Source organism: Netta rufina (assembly GCF_964035555.1).
Source record: "Netta rufina genome assembly, chromosome: 3".
NCBI classification, from domain to species: domain Eukaryota; kingdom Metazoa; phylum Chordata; class Aves; order Anseriformes; family Anatidae; genus Netta; species Netta rufina.
Window position 1 is genome coordinate 85063647 of NC_140125.1, and position 25139 is coordinate 85088785.

Genomic DNA, 25139 nt, shown 5'->3' on the forward strand with positions numbered 1-25139 from the left:
CCCAAAAATAAGAACTAAATTAGCTATTAATACTTAGGAAAGAGACTTGTGAATCTTTTTCACAAAACATTTAATTAAGCTATCAGCTAGCAAGTTTAAAATACAAAAGCGAGGATTTTTTCCCCACATCAATCAGCATGGAACGCTGCTTGGAACCTGGAGCTCACAGCTGCAGGACTGAATGAAAACCAAAGCCTAGTGGGTTTAAAACAATATTAGAGAAGACTGTAGAGGATAAAAGAATCTACAGACATTGTTTCAAGGAAAAGCATGATTTAGAAGACCTCTTAAATACTCCTAACTGCAATAATTTTGAATGTAATACAAGAGACTATTCGATAAATACTCTATTTCTTATACTCTCCCCTAGTCATCCATCTTTAGAGTCAAAACATTGAGCTAGATGTCTGAAACAGTACAGCTGTTCTTATGTTTGAATTTCATATCAAATCTCATCATTTCCAATTATAAACTAAGACCATATTTCACTGTATGCAAGAAAGTTACAAGTGGCACACAAAAGGTAGTTACAAATTTGAAGAACCACCAATGCTACTGTTCATGAAGTGTGCTGCTCCAATATCAGCTTACAAAATGCTATTCTAGTACCAGATTACAAAATAATGAATTTTAATGAATTCAAGTCTTTTTCATGTAATAAACCCTAAACTAGGATTATTTTAGTTACTCTTTAAGTCATAAAAGAGATTCATCTGAGAAATATTGTTTTTCTATAATTACCTCTATCAACATCATCCAACTGATGATTGGATGCAAAATAACCAGCAGTATCTTCTGTACCTTCGTAGCCATATTCTTCTTCTAACGGCTCAGCACACGTTGCTGGTTTGTCTCGTCTTGAGTAGATAAACTGAGCGGCTATATTAGGTAAAAAGCAAAGTATTAAAACAATTCAAATATTATTTCTTCCTTCAAAACCAAAACCTATCTACAACAAAAAAAGGTTAAGATGCTGACCAGTCTTCACCAAGTGAAAAGACAGGCTGGGCAAAACCCTTGTATCTCTCTATGTAACAAAATTATTCTACATAGTTCAGTACTCAAATAGAAAAATATATTCCAGAAAAATATATTCAATATGAAAAAGTATTTTTCATATTGAATTACCACCTGTGGCCTAACATCTTCATAGCCTTACTCCACTTTTTTTTTTTTTTTTTTTTTTAAAAAAAACTCAGTGCCAGGAAAAAACAAAAGCATGAAAATAAACGCTGCTTTTACAGTATTGCACTACTAAACTATTGATAACAGTTTAGCTCAGTTGAGCACATTCTTCTTTTTGTGGAATTTCGCTGGAAACACAGGTCATGAGTTAAAATGTACATTCACACCGAACTTTTAACAGGTGCATAACTCCATTCTGACTTAACAGCACATTAACATATATACAGACATGTATGTACAGCTCATGCTGAACGTGACCTCATGACATACTCTCAGAAATGTACAAAGCATAACATCAACTGATGTCCTTATATTTCTGATGTCCTTGTAAATTTAATATTCTACCGAGCTCAGAAATACTTACTGAAACCACATGCAATATCCAGAAGCAGTATTACCTTAGCAACTGTTTCCCAAACAGATACTATTTCATATTCAATCACCATAACTGAAACAACTATTAACATTAAAAGACTATTATATGAGATTATTTCTTATACAAAGAATTAAATAGAAAGAATCCTTAAGAAAATTACTGTGCACAAACACCAGAATTAATTTTGCAATTTAGTAGTTTATACATTACAGGAGTTCATCACCAAATATGAAACTACCTTATTTCTTAGAAAATGTTTGCAAAATACTAGCAGTTAAACTTAGAAATTGACTATGAGACCATCTTAATTTAAATCAGGAAGCATGACTACAAATAACAAGAACACACAACTTGATTAGCTTATCTAAAAAGAACAGGATGACAGAGGGGCAGACTTTTAAAGACCTAATTAACTCAAGTACCTGCAGCCAGAGGCCACAGACTACATCACAGATGCAGTGGGTTTAGATCCAGTCAAGTTACCTGCAGTATCACAAGCTTAACATCAGCTATACTATTTTTGGGGCTTACTCAGCTCTAGAAACACTGCCACCAAATCTGGGGAAACCCTGAACTAACAATCTTTCAGAGAATTGTGTGATGAACACAACCTCATGGTTTTACAGTCAAGTTGAATTCAGCTAGGTTCAGCCACTCCAATCACATCTTACCCAAGCACACAACATCACTATATTTGCTCCTGTTTTGCAATGTCCCCAAAGCACAGAGGCTTTTTAACACCACACAATCTTGCATGAGAACTGAGGACCAGTGGTGCATCCCACAATAAGACTCCTTGCCAAACATTTATTCAAAGTTGGGTATGAGATGTCAAATACCAGGTGCAGAATCACAGCTGTTATGCCCAGCCAGGTCCTACTGACACTTTTTAAAGACACCATAAGTTTTAAGACCATCAACACATCCCCATAAACCAGGTTTTTGATATCTTCGAGTATATTCTGACCATCCATTATCCAAGATAATAAAATTGCATGATTGAACATGTAGACAGTACTTACATGTAATTATTGGAACTAACCTGTTGAAGGAGAAATGCAATAGTCATCTTCTACTGATTGGCCATACACATCATCGTCTTCAAAATCTATGAAGCAAAACCATTAAGATTAGTCTGCACAATTTCTAAATATTTAATGCATTGGTTCAAATGACCGTTTTCATATACGGTATTAAGAAATTATGTATCTCCAGTATTTCAGAAGTACTGTTAATTTGACAAAGTAAGAAATTCAATGCCGCAACAATAGAATTGTTTTTCTCTTTAGAGAACAGATTTAATCGTTTAATACACTATTCCTTAGCTGAAATTTTTTTAAAGTTGCAATGCTTCACACCTCCTCCTTCATCATCTCCTTTGGAAGACAGTCCTCATAAGCCAAACTCAACTTTCTACAGTTCCACAGGCTTTTATCCATGGCGCTTCTCTTGATATTTCTGCTTGACACCTCAGTAGCCTAACCACGGAGAGATCCCTACGTCAGTAACTCACACTGGTATTTCTACTCCATACTTATCAATTTCTCACCTTTCTTCTCCGGTCTATCCACATGGTCAACCACCTGTCAACTCAAGTTCAATAAGGCAAAAATGCAATTCACAATCCCCTTTGACTACGCAAAATTGTCTCAACCAAAGAGGAAGAATCCTATTCAACTACCTACACACAAACATATGCTCTCTCAATTAAGAAATAAAAATCATATCAAGAATAATTTATCAGGAATCACAATGAGAAAGTAATCTATTTCCAAATAAAAAATAAATTATTCTAATATTATGTAAGTCTTGAAAATAAATTTGCACTTTTCACTAAGTAAGAATGAAATACATGAAAAACATTTTTAAAGGATGTTATTGCATTAGAGTTTGTTTTTTTTAAAAAAAAAAAAAGAAAAAAAAAAGGAGTGAAAGGGAAAAGCTAGCAGCTACAAGGAAATTCTGTACTCTGGTACTCTGATATCAACTTAACAACCACTGAGCTGGGACATTACAAACATATCCATCCAAACGAGGCACAGAATTATTTGGTAATTTATTAGGTATACCTGCACTAGTATAACCTGCAAGGCAGGCCATGCAATGGTAATGGCTCACATGGATTTAAATGACCTGCCCTAAAAGTTGCAAAAACACGGCACAAAGCCTGGCCTACGCTCTTTGCAAGAAATATTCAGTGGACAGGTGCAATGTTTTGTATCTGACAAGAGTGGCAACAAAAAAGCTGCTCCTAAAAGCGTTATCTGAAACAGTATCAAGTGAATGCAGGTCCATTTTTCCACACCCAGGGCCAACACAAACAAAACCTTTGAGTGAAGGGCACAATTGACAGTCTGCATAAATTAATGGGACGGGAAACAAAGAAAGTCAACGTACTGCAGGTAAGAACCAAGCCCTGACATCAGCTTGCAGGGAACGAACGAGCTGTGGGGTAAAACACCACAGAGGAGGTGGCTCTTCCCCAGACGCTCAGCTCTACCTTTAGGACAACTCCCCCGTGCTCTGGCAGAATACAGGCACCCCTTGGCCAGCGCGGGCGCAGCACCCCAAGCTCGGTTACCCCCGGGCCGGCTTTCAGGCCCCTCCCACGCCTCCGGGAGGCGGTCGCTGCCGGGGGCAGGCGGATCGGATCGGATCAGCCCAGCCCAGCCCGCCGCAACTCGGCCCAGCGCGCCGGGGCCGCGCTCTCCGCGGCCGGGGGGAGCCGGGCCGGGGGCCGAGGCCTCGCCCAACCCCCGCGGGGGGGACGGGGCCGCCTCTGCCCTTACCCCCCCCCCCCCCCGCCCCGGCAGCCCCCGGCACCGGGCCCGGCCCCGCCGCGGGGCTGCCACAGCGCCACGGGGCCGGGGCCGGGGCCGGGGCCGGGGCCGGGGCCGGGGCCGGGGCCGGGACGGCGTCTGAGGAGGGCGGAGGCCCCCGCAGCCTCCGCCGGCGGCCGCTGCCCGCCACTACCTTCGTCGTAGTTGTAGCCTCGGACGTTGCGGTGCCGGGACATGATGGCGGCGGGCGCCTCGCTCGCCCGCGCTGGCGCTGGCACGGCGGGACTAGGCCGCCATCTTGGTCTCCGCCGGGCCGGGCCGAGTCACCCTGCGCATGCGCGCCCAGGCCCCTTCCGCCCGCGGACAGCCCTCGCGCATGCGCGGTGCTTCCCACCCCCCCTCCACTCCCGCCTGTCGCGGCCGCTGCCTGGGTGGCCGCAGGCGGGGGTGGAGGGGCAGGGGAAGGGGTGGGTGCTGCTCCCCTCAGACGCTGCCCGCCTGCACGCAGTCGTCCAACCCCACTGTCCGGACATTTGAGGTGTGACCCTCAGTGTCTGTGGCATTATTCTTTAAGCACAAAGGTGATGAGCTGCTGGAACCGTGCGTGTCTAAGCACTTACACTGAGCTTACAGGGCCACCCGCACCCAGTGCAGCCCAGTGCCTGACCCGCTTACGTGGGCGGCTGTCGGTGAATGCAGGCTGCGTTGTTCAGCGTCGTTACTGGCAGCATTAAATGCCCAAAATTCAGTGCTGGGCTCCGTGGTGTTCGTGCTCTGACTTCATTGCCATGCAGTGACAGGCAGCACCTAAAAGCCAGTTGAGGCCAGGTAGCACAAGCACACGCCTACAGCTTCCGTGGCACAGGGAGGTCGCAGACCCACGGGTGCTCCCAGGCCCCTAACACAGGTGTGCCTCTGCCGAGCTCCAGCCCCACAGCCTCTGCTGCTTCTCTCCACCGACCAGCTGTTCCCCAGATACCTGCACTCATCCATGTGCTCACGCACTGCTAGGCTGGTGATCCCACCAATATTTCTCCAGTCAGATGTCTCTACCTTCCACCTGAGACCTCCAATACTTTATTTACCATTTTCTTGTCTTCCTCAGACACCGCCACAAATCCAGCCTCCTCCAGCCACTTGCATGGCCCAGATGTCCCCAGATATCCCACCTTCCAGACACACATCCCCACAAGCACACAGGCCCTGGTTTTCCAGCTGGCAACCGGCTACTGTCTTGTCCCCTCCCACAAGCCAAAACTCACTATCTGCCCCACATCCTTCCTTGTCACCGCCAGAGGCAGGGTGTGTTAAACATAAGCCAAAGTTTGTGTTCATATACAAATTGTATGCAAATGTGCAGATTGTTTCCTTGTGTTATTTGCATATTTCTAATTATTTTGTACAGAACAGCACATGCAGCTGCACAAACTTATGATCTATACAATGTCTTTCACATGGTGCTAAGATTAAAGGGGAGCTGGAAACAAAAATTTCTAATTACAGTTGGTGTACTGATGACCTTCGGAGACACAAATGTTCTCTATGGCAGAGGTTTGACAGAAGAAGTGTTAATCGCTATCTGTCCCAATCTCTTGATATGGGTCAAAGATACAGAAGTGAAGAATTGCCACTATACATTATGATTTAATGTTACACTTTTTATGTATGATAGTTCTACATGGTACAAAACATCCTTTGGAAGGTCTTGAGTGTTTTGAAAGCCTGTTATTAAAGGATTAAGGCTGTTTACAAAAATGTACCAAAACCATTTGTAACAGTAGTGATTCCCAACAGAAATGTGTGAAATTTCTAAATAGCTGTTTCCCATTGCTGCTGATAGCAGCGGAAGTCGACAACTAGATGAGCAGACTGATACATTCAAAATAAATTTGCAACGGGAATGTTTGTAGAAAATTCTAAAATGTGATCCACATCCTTTAAGGGTTTGTGTAACAGTGTGCAGAGTTGTGGTGGTATCCCCTGTTGAGTGACACACTTCCAATTTCAAAAAATGATTTCAGCATGTACTATCTGAGCCTTTAGTAAGGTAACTTAAAATCTTGTAGCACTACTACCCTCACAACATCTTCCCAGTCTGCCTCCAACAGCTCTAACTTGGAAATAGCAGTTTTTTCAGCCTCCAAAATTACTTAGATCCCATTTTTCAAATGTTAAATGTCCAATAAAAGTTACTCAAGTAAATTTAGATTTTTTTTCTCTCTCAAGTAGTAACATTTCTCATTTAAAACCTGACCATCATATTCCAAAGATGTTTCTTTTATCCTTTCTAATCACACTTTTTACACAAATCACCAGCTGCTTATCAACTAATCATTTTTTCATGTTTGAATTTTATGTTCACATTCAGCATGTTATCGCTCTTGATTTTCAGTGACTGTGACCTCTGCAGATACAACCCATGTTTCATTTGCTTGATATTCAAATGTAACATTGTTTTCAAGATTTCAAAATTAATATTTAAAAGAAGAAAAAAATATAATAGCATTAAAAAATACAAAGATTATCTAAGCCCAGTGTAGGAGGCAACATACTGTACAGTCTTTCCACAACATTAACTGTAAACTTGGAGGTGGCTCTTTTTATTCATTTAAAGTATAGTAATTTATAGCAAATAAAGATCTGCAAAGCAAAACAAGAACAAGAATTTCATACAGAAATTCCCTTTTATTTCATAGTACAGCAGTATCATCAAAGAGTCATAAATACACAGTGATCATCCCTTGCCTTTCCTTCACTCTAATTTTATGGAAGGTGACGAGGTACTGAAGTGTTCAGGAAATAATGAGCTTTAGTTCTCAAGCCCTAGCTATAGCTCAGTTAGTGCTATTTGTAAGTGGATGCAAGGTTCATGAAAGGTATTCACCAGGTAGCAAAGCAGTCTGACTACACATTACTCCTTCAGCAGCAATTACAGTTCCAGCAGAGAACCGTGTCAGTCTGCCTCCAGCAGTTCTGAGGAATGACTAACGAGGTCACTTCTGGTAAGCACTATGAGCATTTGTTTCCTTCCTGCCTACTGAGATTATATATTATTTTAAAGCGTGTTCATTAGGAAGTGTACCAAGACCACTAGACTCAATCCAGGTGGCGGCAGTACTGGTAATCTGTTTTTTTCATCAGTCTCTGAGCAATCCTATCCCCAGCACCACTGTTGTTTGTTTTTTTTTCTTTTTCCTAACAGTGAGAAACAACTAATACAATATTTAATAATCCAGAATAAAGTAATTTTAATATTTAATCATTTGTTTAGCTAAGGAGAAAATCCTTTCAATGGTGTTACTTTTTATTGATGTGAAGTTATGAAGTTAGCCAGCTTTTTAGCAGTTATAACATTCTTAGTTAAAAAATATCCAGCCTATTTCAATACTGTTTCTTTTTAAACTAAAGTTAAGCAAGACATGGTTTGGAAAAGAGCAGCATAATTCCAGATGTCATATGCATTATGTGTGTTAGGTTTTAAAATATAGATATTATCAATGTCACTATGTACTCTTCCAGCTGATAAATGATCCTACTAGATCAAAAGAACTGCAGCCAATTAAATATGTCTGTTTTTGTTTAAAATGAAATCGTCTATATCAGAAGTTGATTAAGAGTCAGAAGGCAAATAGTATTAATAAATGATCATTTTGTACATATGGTAACTTAGCAAGGGTTTCCAATTTCCTACAGCATGAATGAGCTTGTTGAATATATTTTTTATTTCATTGAGAATGGATCTATCTGCAGAACAGCAAGTTTTGTGTTTGAGTTAAAGTGATTTACATTAGTCTAGACCTTATGCAATTTCAACAGGATCCAAATAAGTTAGATGAATAGGTAATAAATTGGCAATCTGATGTGGAAAATTTGCCTGTTTGGATGGTTTAATGTGGAGCATTTTGTGTTCCTCACAAGTTATAAGTTTAGCGTTGTAGTAAGGATTTGAGAGACTTTCACTATGTCTTTATTTCCCTGACCGCTTCGGGCTCAAGCCCAAATTTTCCTGTCATCCTGCTGTCTCCCAGCTCTCTCTCAGTCTAATTCTCATGTGGAATGAACCAAATGATGGTCCAGAAAGGGAAGCTCAGCTCCTCTGTGAGGAGGGGTGCTGTTGTTGAACCACACAGCTACAAAAGCAGGAGTTTGAATTCAAGTACAGTTGCTGAAAACATAGTAAACATAGCCACAGTAAAGCACTCACTGAAAATCTTAGATCAATTGTTTTTACCATTGAATGCAAATGAAAAGTTGAGATATGACATGATTACAATTGGAGAGTTGCATTCACTTCTAATTGGTTTATGAAGTGTACAGTTGATACAGGGTGAGATAAGTGATGAGAATCATCAGGGGCATGGGAAATTTCTTACATGAAGATTGAAACGATTAAGACTTTGTCTTACAGAGGAGATGTAGAAAATTGGACATGACCAAAACATATGCTAGGGAGTGGCTCAGAAACAGCCATTGGTTGTTTCTTTTTTGTTTCTTTTTATTTCTTTTTGTTTGCTTGTTTGTTTGTTTCTTCCACTCGTAGAAAAAGAGGGAATTACTCAAGACTAAAAGGAGGCCAAATTTAAACTGATAAAAGCAAACAATTTTCATTCAACACTGAATTGGACTGTAAAATTCACTTCCAGAAGAAATATCGAGGTCAAAAGCTCAGCAGGGTTCAAAAAGTTTAGATACTTGTGTAGATGATGAGAGTATTTAAACATGTTCACAGCAAATATTTAAAAATGTGTATAAAAGTTTTGGAAGGGATTGAAATTTTCATATAAATGATTCAGTCCACTTTTAATTGTTACAGGCAACTGACAGAATAAATTATTGAGAGCTACAGACATAAGGAAGAGACGAAACATGAGGCTGTCATTATGATTCAGGGTTAAACAAGATGCACGTGTCTGTGCTAAAGCATATTATGATGACTCATATACTTATGGTGTAGCACCATTCTCTTGTATGTGATTGTGTACATTAACTTAGCAGTCACAAGTTTGTCATGGATCCTTGCTACTATCATAAACTGTATGTCTTCACCAATGCATCTGTGGTGCAATATATTTCTTAAACATAGGGATTCAGGCAAGTTTCCAGTAACACCATTGGGATCTTATTCTATTCACTCAACAGAAAAACAGAACTTATATTCTGAAAAATATCTTTTAAGCAACATAGGTGCAAATCAAAGTAGGACTAACATAGTTTGAAAAGTCCCTCACTTCCCTGGTTACAGTCATTCATCATGCAAATCTTACCAGGACATTCCACTGTTGATCTCTTCATATAGACGTATAGGCCTTAAATTAAAAAGAAATGCTGACACACATATCCTTGAGGGAGGCATAATTATAGCTAAATTGTTGGAAGGCAGCTTGTTAAACTTTAGAATATTATCTCATAATTACTCTGAATTTGTTTTCTGTGTCCTACACTTCTGAGTTTTTGGGACAAGCCTTTGGCAAACTCCATTATATAAACTATAAGCTGGGCAGACCAGACTGGATGTGTTGTCAAGGAAACTCCATATACTAGTCTCTCTGGGACTTGTTTTTTGCCCTTTCTGGCTATTGCCCTAAACAAACAAACAAACAATACATGGCTAATACATGGAAAACATCACGACTCCCAGAGGAAGAATAAATTCAGACTGCCGGAAGACATCCAGAAGAATCGTCATTTGATAGTTATATATTAATAGTGGCTCTGGCAAACTTAGTGAATCTGTATCAGTTTTACTTGAAGTGCAGACTCACACTAGGGCTCTAGGCAAGTCATAGGGTGACCTGAAAGAGAAAAAATCTCAGCTATACAGTGTTTGTTAGGCTCATTTCAAGTACCCCCTTACTGGCAGCATGGCAGGGCTTGTATGGCCTGCTGCCCTCCACACTATGGTGGCATGTGTCCACCTTGCAAAATCTTTGTAATTTGGGTATGTCAGGATGAAAAGCTTTACGTGGTATTATGAAGTGTGACAGGGAGCATCACTACATGAGTAAGTCATTCTGACTGAGATTGTAGTCTGTCTTTGACTAAAGTCTTCACTTTCTTTACCCCAGAATCTTCACTTTAAAGGGGTATTTCTACATGAAATTAACAAGTCCCTTTTTTTCCCTTGATTAATTCTCATGTACTGCAGACTAAAGAATCCCATAGCAGGTATTGCTAATTCATCATGCAATTAAAGAAAATACTGCACTTCAGATGTTCTTTTATTTTTCTTTTCTTGTTTTGTCATTAGGTTATCAACCTAGGATATGTTGTTTGCCCTAGGGTTGAATGGAGTCCTGGAACATAAAGCAAGGAATGGAAACTTGGCCTAATCTTTCACAGTAATGTCCTTTAAGTTCAGCTTTGGTTAATGTATCTGATAACCAGGAACTACTTAACAAGTTGCTAACTTACTATCTAATTTGTTTCACATGTATAAAGTATAAAATTCTATCACTTGCTATTAGAACAAATGTCCTATCTTCCATGCGCTAATCTTGTATGGCAGATGCACTTTCTTAAATGTATAAATCTACTTGAAAACCAATCTGATAAAATTTTATGCCTGCAAAATGATGATTCACTTATATCAATGTACTTGTCACTCAGACCTTTAAAAAATACATATAATACCACAGAGTTGGGTGGGTGCAGAAAATATGCAAGACCTTGATAATAGGAAAACATTAGCCACAAAGTGTAAAGGAGAAACACCAATTAAAAACAACAGTAGCAGCCCAAAGTTCCCTAGTCTGTACACCGTATATTACAAAAATGAACATTTAACTTGTGGCCTTATGGTGCTGCAGCAGCTACGTTGTGTGCAATGGCAGTTTAACTGCAGGTACCTTACTCATCTGCCCAGTCTTCATACTCACACTGTTTATAAAAACAAACATGGTTTAGGCTCTATGAATCAATGTTTTAACAATGGTGTCAAAAGCTTAACTGATATAGCTTGTCCTACCTCCAAAGTATCCTGTTCTGAAAGGTTTTCTCACTTTCTAAGCCATTTCTGAGTATAGGCTAACGACACATAAATTTTTGCTTAATATACTTAAAATTATAATATGCTTTATATTATTTTATTGCTGATTGGAGGTATCAATGTTCACCTTTGCATTGAAGTCCACATCTTTTTAATATTTGTATTCATGCAGTAAATTTACTGAAAAAGATCACAATGTTGTAGTGTAAGCTAGGTTCTCCTAAAAGCTAAAGTCATTCCCCTCACTCCCCCCCACCCCCCCAAAAAAAAAGCAAGTACACAATGGAAATAGTTATTTCTATCCCTCTTTTATGGATAAAATCATTTCCCACAAGACTTCATGCTGAATCAAGTGTACTTTGCACAAATCATTCCTGCAGACAACCCTTGAAGAGGCTAACATGTCTGAGCTCTGATAACAACAACATCATGTATGAACAGAGCTGGTCCCTGAAGCTGATCCCTCTCTTTGATCTTCACTCTCAGAAATCAATAATTAAGTTCTTTTTTCTTTCTACATCAGTAATCTGGGTGGTTGTGGTTTGTTTTTTTTTTTTTTTTTTTTTTTTTGGTTGGTTGATTGGTTGTTTTCTGTTGTTGTTTGTTTGTTTGTTTTCACAAGCTTCTGTAGAAGACATCCCTATGGGTAAATGGTTGTCATATATTCCTTCACAAAATTCAGTGGTGAGGTAAATACAAGAGAAGGACACAAATGAGTGCTCACTCAGACAGAAAAAAAAAAAAAAAAAACATCCAAAACTGAACAATTGCATGTCCTGCATGTACCAAGTTTTAAGTCAGCCATTTTATGGGCCCAGTGAGCGTCACAGAGATGCAGAGACAGCCCTGGTTTCATTTGTGAAGGGCATCTGGGGTGCAACAGTTACTGTGCAGAAGAATCCGGGTTTCATCACTTCGCAGTTTGCTGAACAGCCTGTCTCATTTGGCAGAAACTGTTCCTGGAGTCTGAAGTATTTAATATAAATAGTCACAGTCTATCCACATTACTTAAGTTGATGGTAGGATATTCAGGAGATAATGAAATTACTTCTATTCAGTGTTTAATAATTGATACTCAGCAGTATTAAAAGTAGATGAATTAAATCAGTGTAATTTATTTGGCAAGGCAGGTAAAAGCGACTTCAATGAAATTTAATCAGGAATGAATTTAACCTGTAGTAATAAATTTTAGTATCTACTTGCCATTCAGAAACCTTATTCTGGTGAAACATTAGACAGATGCATCAGTGCTTTGCTGGATTACAGGCCATAATTTTGACATCATAATTTACAGCTGTGATGCAATGCCAGCATCCTGTATTGGTCACTTAGCTTTGTTAAAAGAAAGTTTAGAATTATTTGAAATGTTACAAGCAGGATCAGTACAAGCATTATTATCAAAAGAAACAAAAGATATTCCTACTTCATTTCAATTCAGCTGTGCTCATGTGGAAATCCACATTTCATTCTCAATAAATGCCACAGCAGAATTCTAATACTCTCCAGCTAGAAGATTCTGGTCATCTTTTTATAGAAATGCATTTGGGGCCTGGTCCAAACCTCATGAAAGTCAATGGAGATAATTGCATTGGCTTTCATGAATCAGTTTGACATTAACCGGACCAATAAAACATATAAAGGAGATGATTTTGGTAGAACAAAACTGCAAAATTGTACATTGAGTTCCAGTGGAGTAAATTGTTTTAGAGAGGCACCCTATTACTGCTAGAGGAACCATGAGCTGAGCAACAAAAGATAATAATAGGTATAGAAAACTTCTTATCTGTGTTCTCAGGCAGTGAGAAAATGTCAATGGATGTTATCTGTGAAAACACAAGATTGAGTAAAAAAAAAAAAGAGGAGGCGAATAGCTGCGGCTGCCCCTTTGAGTCAGAGAAGGGTGGGAGAGGAGCACTGGAACCAGCCTGTCCTGAGCAGTTATTCGACCCAAGGCAAGGCATCAATTGAGGCCTCCTAAGGCCCAAGAAACTCGTTTGGATCCGTTGACTCCTGGTTGCAGGGGCCCTTGGGGGTAGTTTTAGTCAGGGGAAATAACCTTGTGTCGTGCTGCTTGGTAAAGTTTGCATTTCAGATAATAAACTGTGCCTGAGGGAAGGGCCGTAAAGAAGCTTGGGTGTGGTGCCGGATTTTTTTCCCCGGCTGCTGAGGGAGCCTGCCAGTTTACAAAAATATAGGAGCTTATCTTTTGTACTGTGTGCTTATACAAGACTTCCTTCACCTTGGAATAAAGACATGACACTTTCCAGTATTTTAAAGCAGACTTGGCACATTATCTTTGAGTGCATATCATGAAAAATGATCACTTCTCGAACAGAAGAGGAAAAAGAGATTGTTTGTGATCCATTGATTTGAAGTTTTTAAAAATAACTTACGTTGAAACGCAACTATTTCTCAACCAGAAAGAATGCTTGTCTTGGGTTATAAATACTTTAGAAAAGGGATCATTATTTTTTTCTGTATTTGCACCCTGCTGAGTACAATGTGGTCCTTTTCCAAGTCTGGCCCACAAAAGTAATAGTGATATAACAGTGGTATTTCAAATGCAGATATCAACAAATATGAATACCAATAGATTGTATTGAGAATCCTCTTCTGATCTTAGAGTAGTTTTTCATTTGTATGAGATCTACGCATTATGTAAGTCTCTGAAATATATTAACGTTGTTCAAATGAGAATCATTTAATGAATTTACAGACACCTGTAACGTGCTTGCACATTAAATTTGCAGGATTCCATTTGATAACCTGAATGCAAGAAACATGCTTTAAAAATAAATAAATAAATAAATAAATAAATCCTGTTTAGTTATAGGACCAGATAAATTGATTTTCCTGTCTTCTACATCATGCATTCATTTTAAGAAGTATCCAAAGCTATGTGTGAAATGGTAGAAAATCGTGTTGTTCACCAAAGAAAGTTAAAAAAGCCTTAATTAGTCACACCGATTGTGAGCTATTCCAAAGTACAAAATGATATCTTGGAGTCTTTGGGGGATAACCAGGGACATAACTCAAACAAATGAAAATGGAAGGCAAAATTATTGCCACAAAAAGGTGTACATATCAAGAAAGGAAAATTAAAATTGAGGAAAGTCAAAATGGTTGCATATATTTCCTTCAGAAAAGGCAAAACACGTAAAAGTAGGTCTATGTAAGTTTTACCCAAACAAATTGCTAGTCTTTCTGCTATTCTGTCTCTCAGACTGCTAGCTAACACTGCCTCTTGTAGCACTTTATAAAGTAGCAGGAAGTAAAACACAGACAGACTTTTAATATAGTTTAAAATTGATCTCTTAGCATCACCAAGGTTGAGAAGAAAGTTACACTATTTTAGCTGGTGAATGGATGAAAGTGTTGCTTCGATGTAACAAGTTTTATTCCTATGAGAATGCTCAAACAAACAATCTGTTCAAGGTATAAGCAAATGTGATTATTTATAGTGAAAGCCTGATACAGACCTAACACGCTTAACTGTGTGAATAGTACTCTGTGAGGTTATGTGAAAAAAATGCTGTTTGCAAGCACTGACACATGGTGTAGAGCATTTGCTGAGAATGATAATGCAACATCGTCTCCAGATCTTCACAGGATGTGCATTCTTATTATTTCAGGGTGTCTTCCAAATCTATTTGATATTATTGTAAGACTCACATAAAATTCAATGTTTTTTGGTCCTTAGCTTGTCTTGTAAAATACTGGCTCAATACCGAGTTTATATTTGAAGTGAAATAAAACCTTCCTATTCCCACACCCTGAATAAGCACTTTCACCCCGTTGAAGATCCTTCCAAAAATAACAGGAAGCAGGCAGGTAATAGGTACTATCTGGCCTAACATTATAATTGCAGCCCCAGGGAAGGAGGGAATAATGGATTCTTCTATATTCCTGTTCCCCATGACAAAATCTTCAAGGAAAAGGGACATTTGTAGTAACAGTGATTCCAAATCTTTAAATAATGACCTTTGGAAAGCCAGCCAATTAAACATTACTGAAAAATCAATAATTTCTACCAGTTCTCTGCAGTCCATATGTAGCCTGTCTTTGTTTACTCTTTATGCTTTTCCCCTTCTTGACTTTAGAAGATGAATAAATGTCTAATAAAAATACAGAGTGATTTGTATAACCACAGCTCAGCAGATGTGCAGAGTACATATTTCAAACTGTAGAGCTCTATTGTCAGTGTGTGCAAGTATTAGCTTCAAATTACTCTTCATTAGACTTTCTGCTGGTAGGAATTGAATGTCCTCAGCTGGAAGAAGGCTCATACTGTGCCAGGGCAGTGCAGGTTAGTGGTGAGGTGGGCTGGAGTGCAGGGTTCCTGCTGGGGAATGCACTGTGTGGGCTGGAGAAGTAGGATCCAGCCTCTGTGAACACACACATCTACAGGTACATTCCTAAATGATGAACAAATAGCTCTTCTGTCAATGGTGTTTGCTCCTTCAGCTAGTGATTTCCTGTTTCTTGGTGACCTTGGCTTCACCCTTAGCAATTGTGGTGAACCCCTGCTCCATGTTACCTGTGTACAGAAGTTCAGCAGCTTCTCGTGAACTAAACTTAGCACAGAAAACCAGGAAGTGAAGCCAGCACAGAGCTTTTCAAGTGGTGAGGTGGTTGGAAGTAGAACAAAAATGGTGGTGACTCACTGGCATGGGAGTCAAAGGAGATTGGGGGAAGAAGCTAGGGTCAAACACTAGCCTTCGTGGGTCTGGGAGTGATCTGCAGGCAGCTGGGTAAGACCACAGGCTTAACCATGCAATCATGACTTATGGCGTTCCTTTCTGATAAGGAATTACAGCTAAGCCACCATCAATCAAAAAAATTAGCTATACGTAAGAACCATTTTTTTAGCTGCTTGATTCATGGACGTGAGAATTCACATAACAATATTTCTCAAAGAGTTTCCTCATTCAGTAATGTATATTTGTTCTACTCAACACTGAATGGTTGGTTATGCAATTTGAGTGTGACAACTCTTGGGGGATTTGTACAGCATCAACAATAAGGGCTCTATGCTCATCAAATCCATGGCCTGCAGATGATCAGAGAATATATTTCAACCCTCACCACACATTATCTTGCTAAACTTGTCTGGGCTGAGGAAACTAGTTTTTACTCTTCCCTGTGGGCCTCCCACTGAGAAACAAAAATGAGATGATTTCACTATTTCCATCTCTGCTCTCACAACCCACCTGATTCTGAAAAATCAAAATCTCTCCCCTGAAAAAATCCTAAAAGGAAACAGTGATCTGCATAAAAGTGAGAGAACATTTACAAAACAATTAAATCTGATCTGTGTACAAAAGACAGAAAGTAATCTATCAAGAATAATATATAAAAGTAGTATATAACTGGAAATATTTCATTTATTTGTGTTTCATCCACTAGCTGGTGAAGACCATGAGATTTTCCTGGTAACATCAGTGAGAGCTAGAAGACAATATTTTATGTTCATGTTACACTTTACGACCCACACGTAAGTTCCTGTCTTTAAACTTGAGGCAGCTATTATCTTCAAGTTAGTTAAACTCACCTGTACATGTTTTCTCTGCAAGTTTATTATTCTTTTCTGACAAACTTCTTTTCTCTCTTATCCGGGAATACTGACCATTTTACATATTATCAATCAGGAAGAGACTGCTGTTATCACATAATCTGACCTCCTACAGCAACTATCTGAATGAGTTCTTCTATGAATTGGTGCATGACTTTTAGACTGTATTATTTTATGATAATTTCATGAGTAAATGCTTCAAAATCAGAAAAAAAAAAAAAAAAAAAAAAAAAAAAAAGTTAAGGCCTGCATCAAAAACTCCTGGCCACTTTTTTCTACCTCCATTTTTGAAACAGGTTTTACAGGCTACAACTAAGAATACAACTAAGAAAAACAGATTGCCCTGAAGACCATAGACATCATGTGGCTTGAATCCAGACCCATTTTATCCAAATGTCCTAAATGGAAACGTTCATATAACGTGCTGTCCAATTTGTAATACCCACACATTTTCCAGGGTAATTCTAATTGTCTAGGGTTAAAGCCATGCTAGGAAGTGTGATAAAACTGTAAAAGTATCAGCAACTCCAGAAGGGTGCATGAGTATGAGCCTGAACCCTGTTTTATTTACAAGGATAAAAAAGCTCAGTGACCTTTATCTAAGCTTGCAGCATTCTTCTCTTAGGTTTCTCCATCTGCAGTGTACTTCTTTGTCATTTATTCAGTTCTCTGTGTCATGATCCCTTCACTCCTCCCTTCTATTTGTCTTGACTTTTCTGTGTCTAAAAACCTTATCTGCTACACCCCATCATAGTTTGGGGGCCTCAGGGTCTCCGAGATGAGTGCTCTTGCAGTTTCAACCTGCATCCCAGTTCTTGCATATTTTGTTTCCTGTTTGTTCCCTCAGATAAAAATGTGATGTAATAGCTATCCTCTACAGCAGGCTAACGGCTAGCTGAAAGCAGTGGGATGAAGCAGTTGCCTTAGCTATGGAAACCTGACCATAGTTGCTGAGAAAATGGGCAGGTGGTAGCCATCTTGATTGACACTAGGTTGGTTTTATCCAAACGAAAACAGTGTGTGAGGGAAAAGTCACAGCTTTAATGTATGCAATGGTAAGATATTTTGAATGTAATAAAACAATGAGACGGCATAGAAATCTTTAAAAAACTGATAATTGAAAAATCTGAGGACTTACAGAAAGGTGAAGGTAAAGGAAACAAACTAATCATAACTCTATACAGTTGTCTTCTTAGGCTGTCTTAAAATCAAACATAATTGTAGTCTGTGAGAGGAGAAGTCAAGATTTATTACACAGACGATCTTTCAGTATGAATTTGAGTACACTGTTAATCTTTACAGCATTAAATTTTCTCCACAGGTTCAGGTTCCCATTCATTCTGGGGGCTAGTGAAGTAGTTGAAATTTCTATTTAGTCATCATATACCCTATTGGTTTTTGTCAGTATTTCTCATGATTTGGTATTCTTTTTGGCGGTACCTATCTTTCAGAAAGCATCATATACTCTAGTGAAAACTAGTGACGTGAGAAAGCCAAACCCTCCAAGCTGAGGTGCTTGAACATTGAGAGACAGCTACTGATACCATCCTAGTTTTATCTGTTTGTGGAGGAAGGAGGGAGTTGTTGACTGTTCTTGTCCAATCATAACTCTGTCATGATAGTGGTGAGTTTTCTTTTCAGATAGGCAGGAGATGTCACTTCCTTCTTCACTCAATATGTCTGAAGGCAGGGAATGAGGTCTTAGGAAAGTAGATGTTCACAGCCCTTGAATCAGGGGCAGTTTGAATAAAAATGACCTTCTATGGATACAACTTCTATTGGGATCCCAGGGTAGGATGGGAATGTGGTACAGAGACTGGGGCCATAGTTTCTGGGAAAGAGCTAAGAAATAGGAGTTGTGGCATGTGAGGACATAGCTAGGGCCCCAAAGTACCTTAATGGAGGTAATTGACTTCAATGTTTAAAATTTGTTTCTTTTTGCTAAGATAGTTACTTCTCTAAAGCTAGTTAATTTTATTTTCAAGGTCCTACACTGGACCTCTGGAACTCATACAGTCACACATGATTCACATTACTTTTGAGACTACCTCAAACATAGATGCAGGTGGCATCACAACAGTGTTGGATATCACCCTCTGCAAGATGTGCCTTTCTCAAAACCACAGACTGCCTCTGTGGTTGTTGTTTTAGAAGAAGCCCTTCAGCTGGTGTTATCACATGATGACACAAAGTGTGGGAAATGAGACAGTCAACAGGTGCTGAGAGACCTTGAAGACTAGAAGCAAGAAAAAAAAAAAAAAAAGAAAAAAAAAGAAAGAAAGAAAGAAAGACTAAAGTTAGGCCAAGAGGATGCAAAAGCACCAAAAGTTTTGACAATTGTTTTTGAGATAAAAAGAACCCAAACCAAGAGAATTATGGGTCATTCTAGCTAGACCAGAGGAAATACTGTGCGAGAACATTGTATTCATAGCCCTTATCTTCATGTGTTGTACAATTTCCCTACCCTATTTCCCGACTCCAGACTTTATGGAACAAAGTAGGAAAAGCTTTATTTACTCATGTTTCTTTGGAAGACTGTGCTTCCAACACTAAGACCATGCAACACTTTGTTGTTGCTGTTTTAGCTTTTGTACTTTTTCAGTGAAAACTTAGTTTCAGGACAACTATAGAGTTGTCTGTGGCAAACTCACTCCTAGAATTAATGAAGAGTTGGGGAAAATACTCAGATGAGTCAGATGCCCTAATTTTTCAGTTTATTTAGCTTGGCTTCATTTTTTTTAGCTTGGTTTCCTAATGTAATGAGGATTTGACTGTGCTATCTGTCCAGAGGTCTTTCTGTCCCTTCTTTTGTATGCCTCCTGCCCAATATCTTCTGATTTCGTTGACCAGTTTCTACAAACTTATAAGTGTGGTAAGCATCTTAATGATAATTATGATTTTCAGTGTTTCATGGAATTCAGCTTCTAGGTGGAATAGCATTCTACATATATACTGCAAGAGAGCACAGGGAAGGAGAACTTGGCAGTTACAAAAAATATTTGCCTTACTGGCCAATGTACTCACTCACAGTGTCTGGCCACTGATATACTACAATACCTCCAAGTATTACCTCCAAGTCAACCACAGTATCAACATCTCTTTCCCTCTTGAGGTCCTGAGTGAATTATTGTAGAGAAGGGACTATTGTGGTGGAAAGGGTTAAGGAACAAAGGATTCAAATCTGTAAAAAGCCAGCAATTCCTCTGCTGATAGAACCACCTATTAATTAACCATACAAAAAATCTTTGCAATCACCAGAATTATTCAGTATGCAGTAGGCTTTTCAATAAGCATATTCATGAAGATGTACCCCAAATGCATCTTTAAATGCCATTAAATATGTGTACAAAATAGCTGAGGAATATTTTTATATGTTTATGCATCAGTTCTATATATTCAAATGCTTACTTGAATATACAAATACAATGTACAATTACAGCTGTTGTAATATAGGCACCCAGAAAATTTGATTATTATTTCAGTTTGATTAACACTATCAATTTTCTCCAAAGACTAGTGACAAAAATCTCAAGTCAAATTAAAAAATAGTAACTATCCCAAAGTATTTTCGTATGCTGTATATACATTTATTTATTTGCCAAAGCAACACTTTCAAAACTGTTACAAGACCAAAACTGAATATAATTAATTGAAAGAATATATGTTTCAAAGCAAAGGCTGATAATGAAAAATATCTTCTGAAACAAAGGCTGAAAAAACTTCCAGTCCAAGACATTGTTTTTTTATTGCTATCACCAGTGGGGCACATGGCCCACCGTGGCTTCTCTGCCAACTCGCCTTTTTATGAGTCAGCAGGGGATCAAAAGTCTGTCAAACAACAGAAAGGAGATAACACATTTGTAGACCACACTACTTCATACATGCCTCCACAGCTTTATTCGAGTATGCCAGAAGAGGAGAATCAAAATGACTTCTTCATCAAATCCATCCATGTGCCACTCAGTGCAAGCCTTGGTGAGTCGGACAAAAGGGCAAAACTGTCTGCAAACGAGATTAGCATTAACAAGAGCAGTGGGGAGTCAGCTTGGATACTGCTGCAGATTATCCCATGATCCCAGCTGCTCTGCCCAGCAGAGATGTATTGGTGTCCCAGGAACTGTTCCCCAAGATGTTCTTATTCCACCTACAGCAAACCCTTGGATTTCACTCCAAGAATGCCAGGAGGGAGAAGTGTGGGGGCTACTACTGGCAAAACTGCATTACAGCTTTAATCTCACTGATTTTAATTTGAACCTGCATTAAGAATCCATCCCTATATATAAGAATATATTTTACTGGTGAAGAATATTTCTGCCCAGATCAACAAACCACTCTAAAATGAAGTAATTACCTAAAAATTAACACACAATAGATGTCTTTAAAAATACGTACAGAGATTTTATATGTGCATTTGTTTTTATTTTGACTTCTGAAGAAATAAATGTGGGGAAACTCTCTAGTACTTTTATTACATTTTTTACATCTTTCTGATGTGACTGCAGGTACAAGCAATAACATTTATAGATGATAATTATAAGCTACAGTTCTGCACTAATTGCTAAAATGATGAAAAATTCCAATGTATGTCACCTACAATAGAGAAAAGAAGACTAAATAACAAGCCAAATGGAAAATTACCTTTAAAATCATCAGCACAAATCTTCCCCAGAGACTGAGTACAGTCAAAATAAAAAATTCTACCAAATAATTAACAGGTGTTATTGAAATTGGGGTGGAGTGGTTTTAGGCTAGTATCCTGAAGGAAGTAGTATGGTACCACACTAAATCATGCATTACAGGAAAATGAAATCCTACCCACCTAGCTGCTGTTGAACCTCTAAGAACTGTTATTGCACAGGTGCTTAACAAGACAGAAGTTAAGAAGGAAGTCTGGAGCTCAACTGCATCCCTCTGCCTTGAGAGTTTTAAGCACTGCTCCAGCAGACAGCTAAATCGTCCTGGCAATGTGACAGGCAGTAACGTCGATGAACAATATTGCTGCTAGCTCTAAGCGAGAATCCAGATTCAAAGCTCAGTGAAGTCAAACATGAGTGGGCTTTCAGTGGGCTTTGGATTAGGCCCCAATTGCACAAAAGCTGGCCTTGGAAGAGAAGAAGCCCATGAAACCCATCTTGTGGCAGTTTGCAATCTTGAGTACCTACCCGTAGATTTCTCTCTCAAATTAATGGAACCCAAAGGTGAGTTCAACTCTCTTTGTTTTGACAATTGAAGCATGTAAGAGTTGAACTGAAAGGGGTACAGAAGGTAGCGTTGCACGATGAGCTAGTCTGGCAGTCTGAGCCAAATGTCCTAATAGTATGAACTTCTGCAGAAGATTAAATACTAAGTAATATCCTGAATAACTGAAAATAAAAAGAAACACCAAAAGGTATTCTTTAAGAAAAATACCTGCTTGACATATGAAAACTCTGACCACATTATGAGTCATTGCAAATGACTTCTGATGATTCATTGCCATTTTTAAAAAACTCTGATAACAATCTCTAGTTGTTTCCAAAAACGTTTTTTCAAACAAATGGCTTGGACAGCTTTTCATGTCACAAGCCTGCATCTTCTTTGTAAGCCCCAAAACAAGCATATTAGTGTTTTATTAGGTTAAGATTGCTTGCATTTCTTGTTCCTCGTCTCTTGGAAGGCCATTTCTAGTGTGGTACATTTAGAACTTGACTGCTCCAACTCCAACTATAAATTACTTTTACTTCTGGTGGTCATGGTCATTTCCTAGGAACTGGGAATAGGGCTCATGGTCAGAGACCACTGGAATGCCATCTGATTCTATCTTTTGGTTGCTAACATGGCCTCTGTTTAAGCCAGTGACTCATACCTTGCTTATGCAGGAATGTTTAATCACTTGCTTACACCAGTATCATTGCGCAGATAAAAATAGAACCATGGACGTTCTGTCAGGTATGAGAACGTTTCTTCTAGTCAAGCATGAATCCCTTTCCAAATGACATAACATAAACTGAAAAAAAAAAAAAAAAAAGTTTTTCCATATCAGAAAAAGACGGTTGTGGGTTGTTTGAGACTAGCTAAATCAAAGTAAGTCAGCAAAGTCCATTTAGACAGGGTTTAGCAGTGACAGACTCAGCTCTATTATTACTAGTCCTTCAGACAGTCCTCACAGTATTCTGTCCTAAACCTTTTCTTTCCTCTCTTGATTGGAATTTAGGCATGGTAAAAAGTGTCCCAGCAGTCTCACAGTATCCAGACAAATTTTGCAGGCAAGAGGTTTGAAAATTGACATTATACAGTTTTGGAATAACTTTGAATAGTTTCAGAAAGTCATTCAAGTTAAATCTGCTTTGCAGATAAATTATTTGAATAAAATAAACAACACACTTCCTAGCTGAGACCACAGGAAGAATTTCTCCAGTCTATTCATTCCATTGCATCTTATTACACAGAAGAAATATGAAAATTTGGGATGGGAAACATCAATAGTCAGATAATTCTTCCAGTAATTCTGCTCCAAATTTTCGTTCTACTCCAAGGCATACATCAGTGATTGCAACCACATGAAATAAAAGCTGGTCTTGGGTTATTCATTGAGCACTGCACTGAGACATCATTTCTCACCATGTGAATACTCCTAGTCCATTTCAGAGAGGCTAACTGAACCACTCTCAGCCTCATTTGAGCTAATCCACTCAACATCTTAAAGGAGTGCTTACGTATTAGTTACCAAGTCTCACTTGGGAATCTCAGCTGGGTGTCAATTTTTCCTAAATTGTTTGTTAGAAAAATAGGGCAGAAATATGATCAGGGCATAGGAATGCAAGTCTAGACTGTAGACTGTAAGAATATTCATATTGGATCAGACCTAAGACTGATCTAGTTCCGTATTGGACCTGTGTGTCAGCCACCAGCAAAAATGCTAAGGAGAGAACATAAGGAACAAGGCCAAGTACTGAGTAATGCTGGTATTTATCAGCAATGAGCAGTTTTGGTGAAAGCTGAAACCTCCTGAGGGACACATTCTATACGGATTTATCTGATCTCTTTTAAGTCATCTATACTTTGGACATCTTGGTATCCTATGGCACTTGGGCATCACCTGGAAAAAATATGCTCCTTCACTTAAACCTGTTGCCTGATAATTCTACAGATAATTTTACAGAGTGACTCTAGTCCTCGTATTGTAAGAAGTAGAAATAAAAGTCAAGAAAAGCTTTTATGAAGTGTAAAACCAGTTTATTGTGTCATATTTAATGTATTAGACATTAATATTTACTTATTAATCAATATAATTGTGCAAGTCCCTTCTGAATTTGCCATTTGTTTTTAATGCATGTGGACCTGGCAGTTTATTCCATTTCAGTTACAGTATGGAGATCAATGCTTTTCTGATTCCTATGGGGACATCTGTTCATTAGCACGCAGGGTGGCCAATATCGCTTTAGGTAAAGATCAGCTAGTTCCTCTGTTCTACACACTTGGGAAGAATAGCGCTGCTTATAAAATGTAACAAATGTTTCCTGGACTCTAGCCAATATATTTTTGATCCTTTCTTGATCTTCATTTTCACTAATCCTTTTCTTTTTGTATTCTTGCCTTTTGTTGACATGCCAAAATTCTGTCAGTCTTGTTTCCTCTTTCAAAAAACGTATTTTTGTTAAGTTGAATTAAGCATTCTACCCTGTTGCCAAGAGCAAATTAAGTTCCCCCCACACTGAAATCAAATTTCGTAAAGTGTCCGGGCAATTAGCTCTAATATGTGGTTGCTGTAACTCTTAATTTTCCCCTTTCAAGGGTTTTCTTTTCCTCTGTCTTTGTCTCTGAACAGAAGACGTGAGATTCCTTCTCTTCCCTCTGGTTGTGGCCTTTTAGTTCCCCAGCATCCAGCAAACATCCACTGATACTTAGCCAAACCTCACTTTTAATCTATAACCCAAAGGTATTTGAAGTAACAAATTGTTCATTCTTCAAGCAGAAAGCTGAGCTTGTGGACCAGCCTGCTGGAACTGGAACAAAACTTGAAGAACAGACTTCTGAAGAGCTTTCCCAAGCACCATATTTAAGCACATCATATGCACACCGAGAGATTTCCCAAGAAAACTGGCACAGTTCACTCACATAACTCAACAACAGAAGTCTTTCATGTCTTTGCATTTGTTGTCAGGTTTGATTCCAACAGGCTCAAGGAGAAAAAAATATGAGTACATAACTATTCCAAGCTGATGGATAAGGAAAGGCCCCATTTGAGAAAGACCAGGACAA

General features: G+C 38.7%; 1 protein-coding gene across 2 annotated transcripts in view; it reads right to left on the reverse strand.

Moving 5' to 3' along the window:
- HBS1L (HBS1 like translational GTPase) overlaps positions 1–4663 on the reverse strand; it is a 67562-nt gene extending 62899 nt beyond the window's left edge. For both annotated transcript variants that reach the window (XM_084283858.1, XM_084283859.1), the window contains exons 1-3: positions 4535–4663; positions 2604–2669; positions 742–879 (exon numbers count right to left, since the gene is read on the reverse strand). In XM_084283858.1, coding sequence (XP_084139984.1) covers positions 742–879; positions 2604–2669; positions 4535–4577 — 247 coding nt within the window. In that variant the 5' untranslated portion in view covers positions 4578–4663. The remainder of the gene's footprint in view (positions 1–741; positions 880–2603; positions 2670–4534) is intronic.
- Between the last annotated feature and the right edge of the window lie 20476 nt (positions 4664–25139).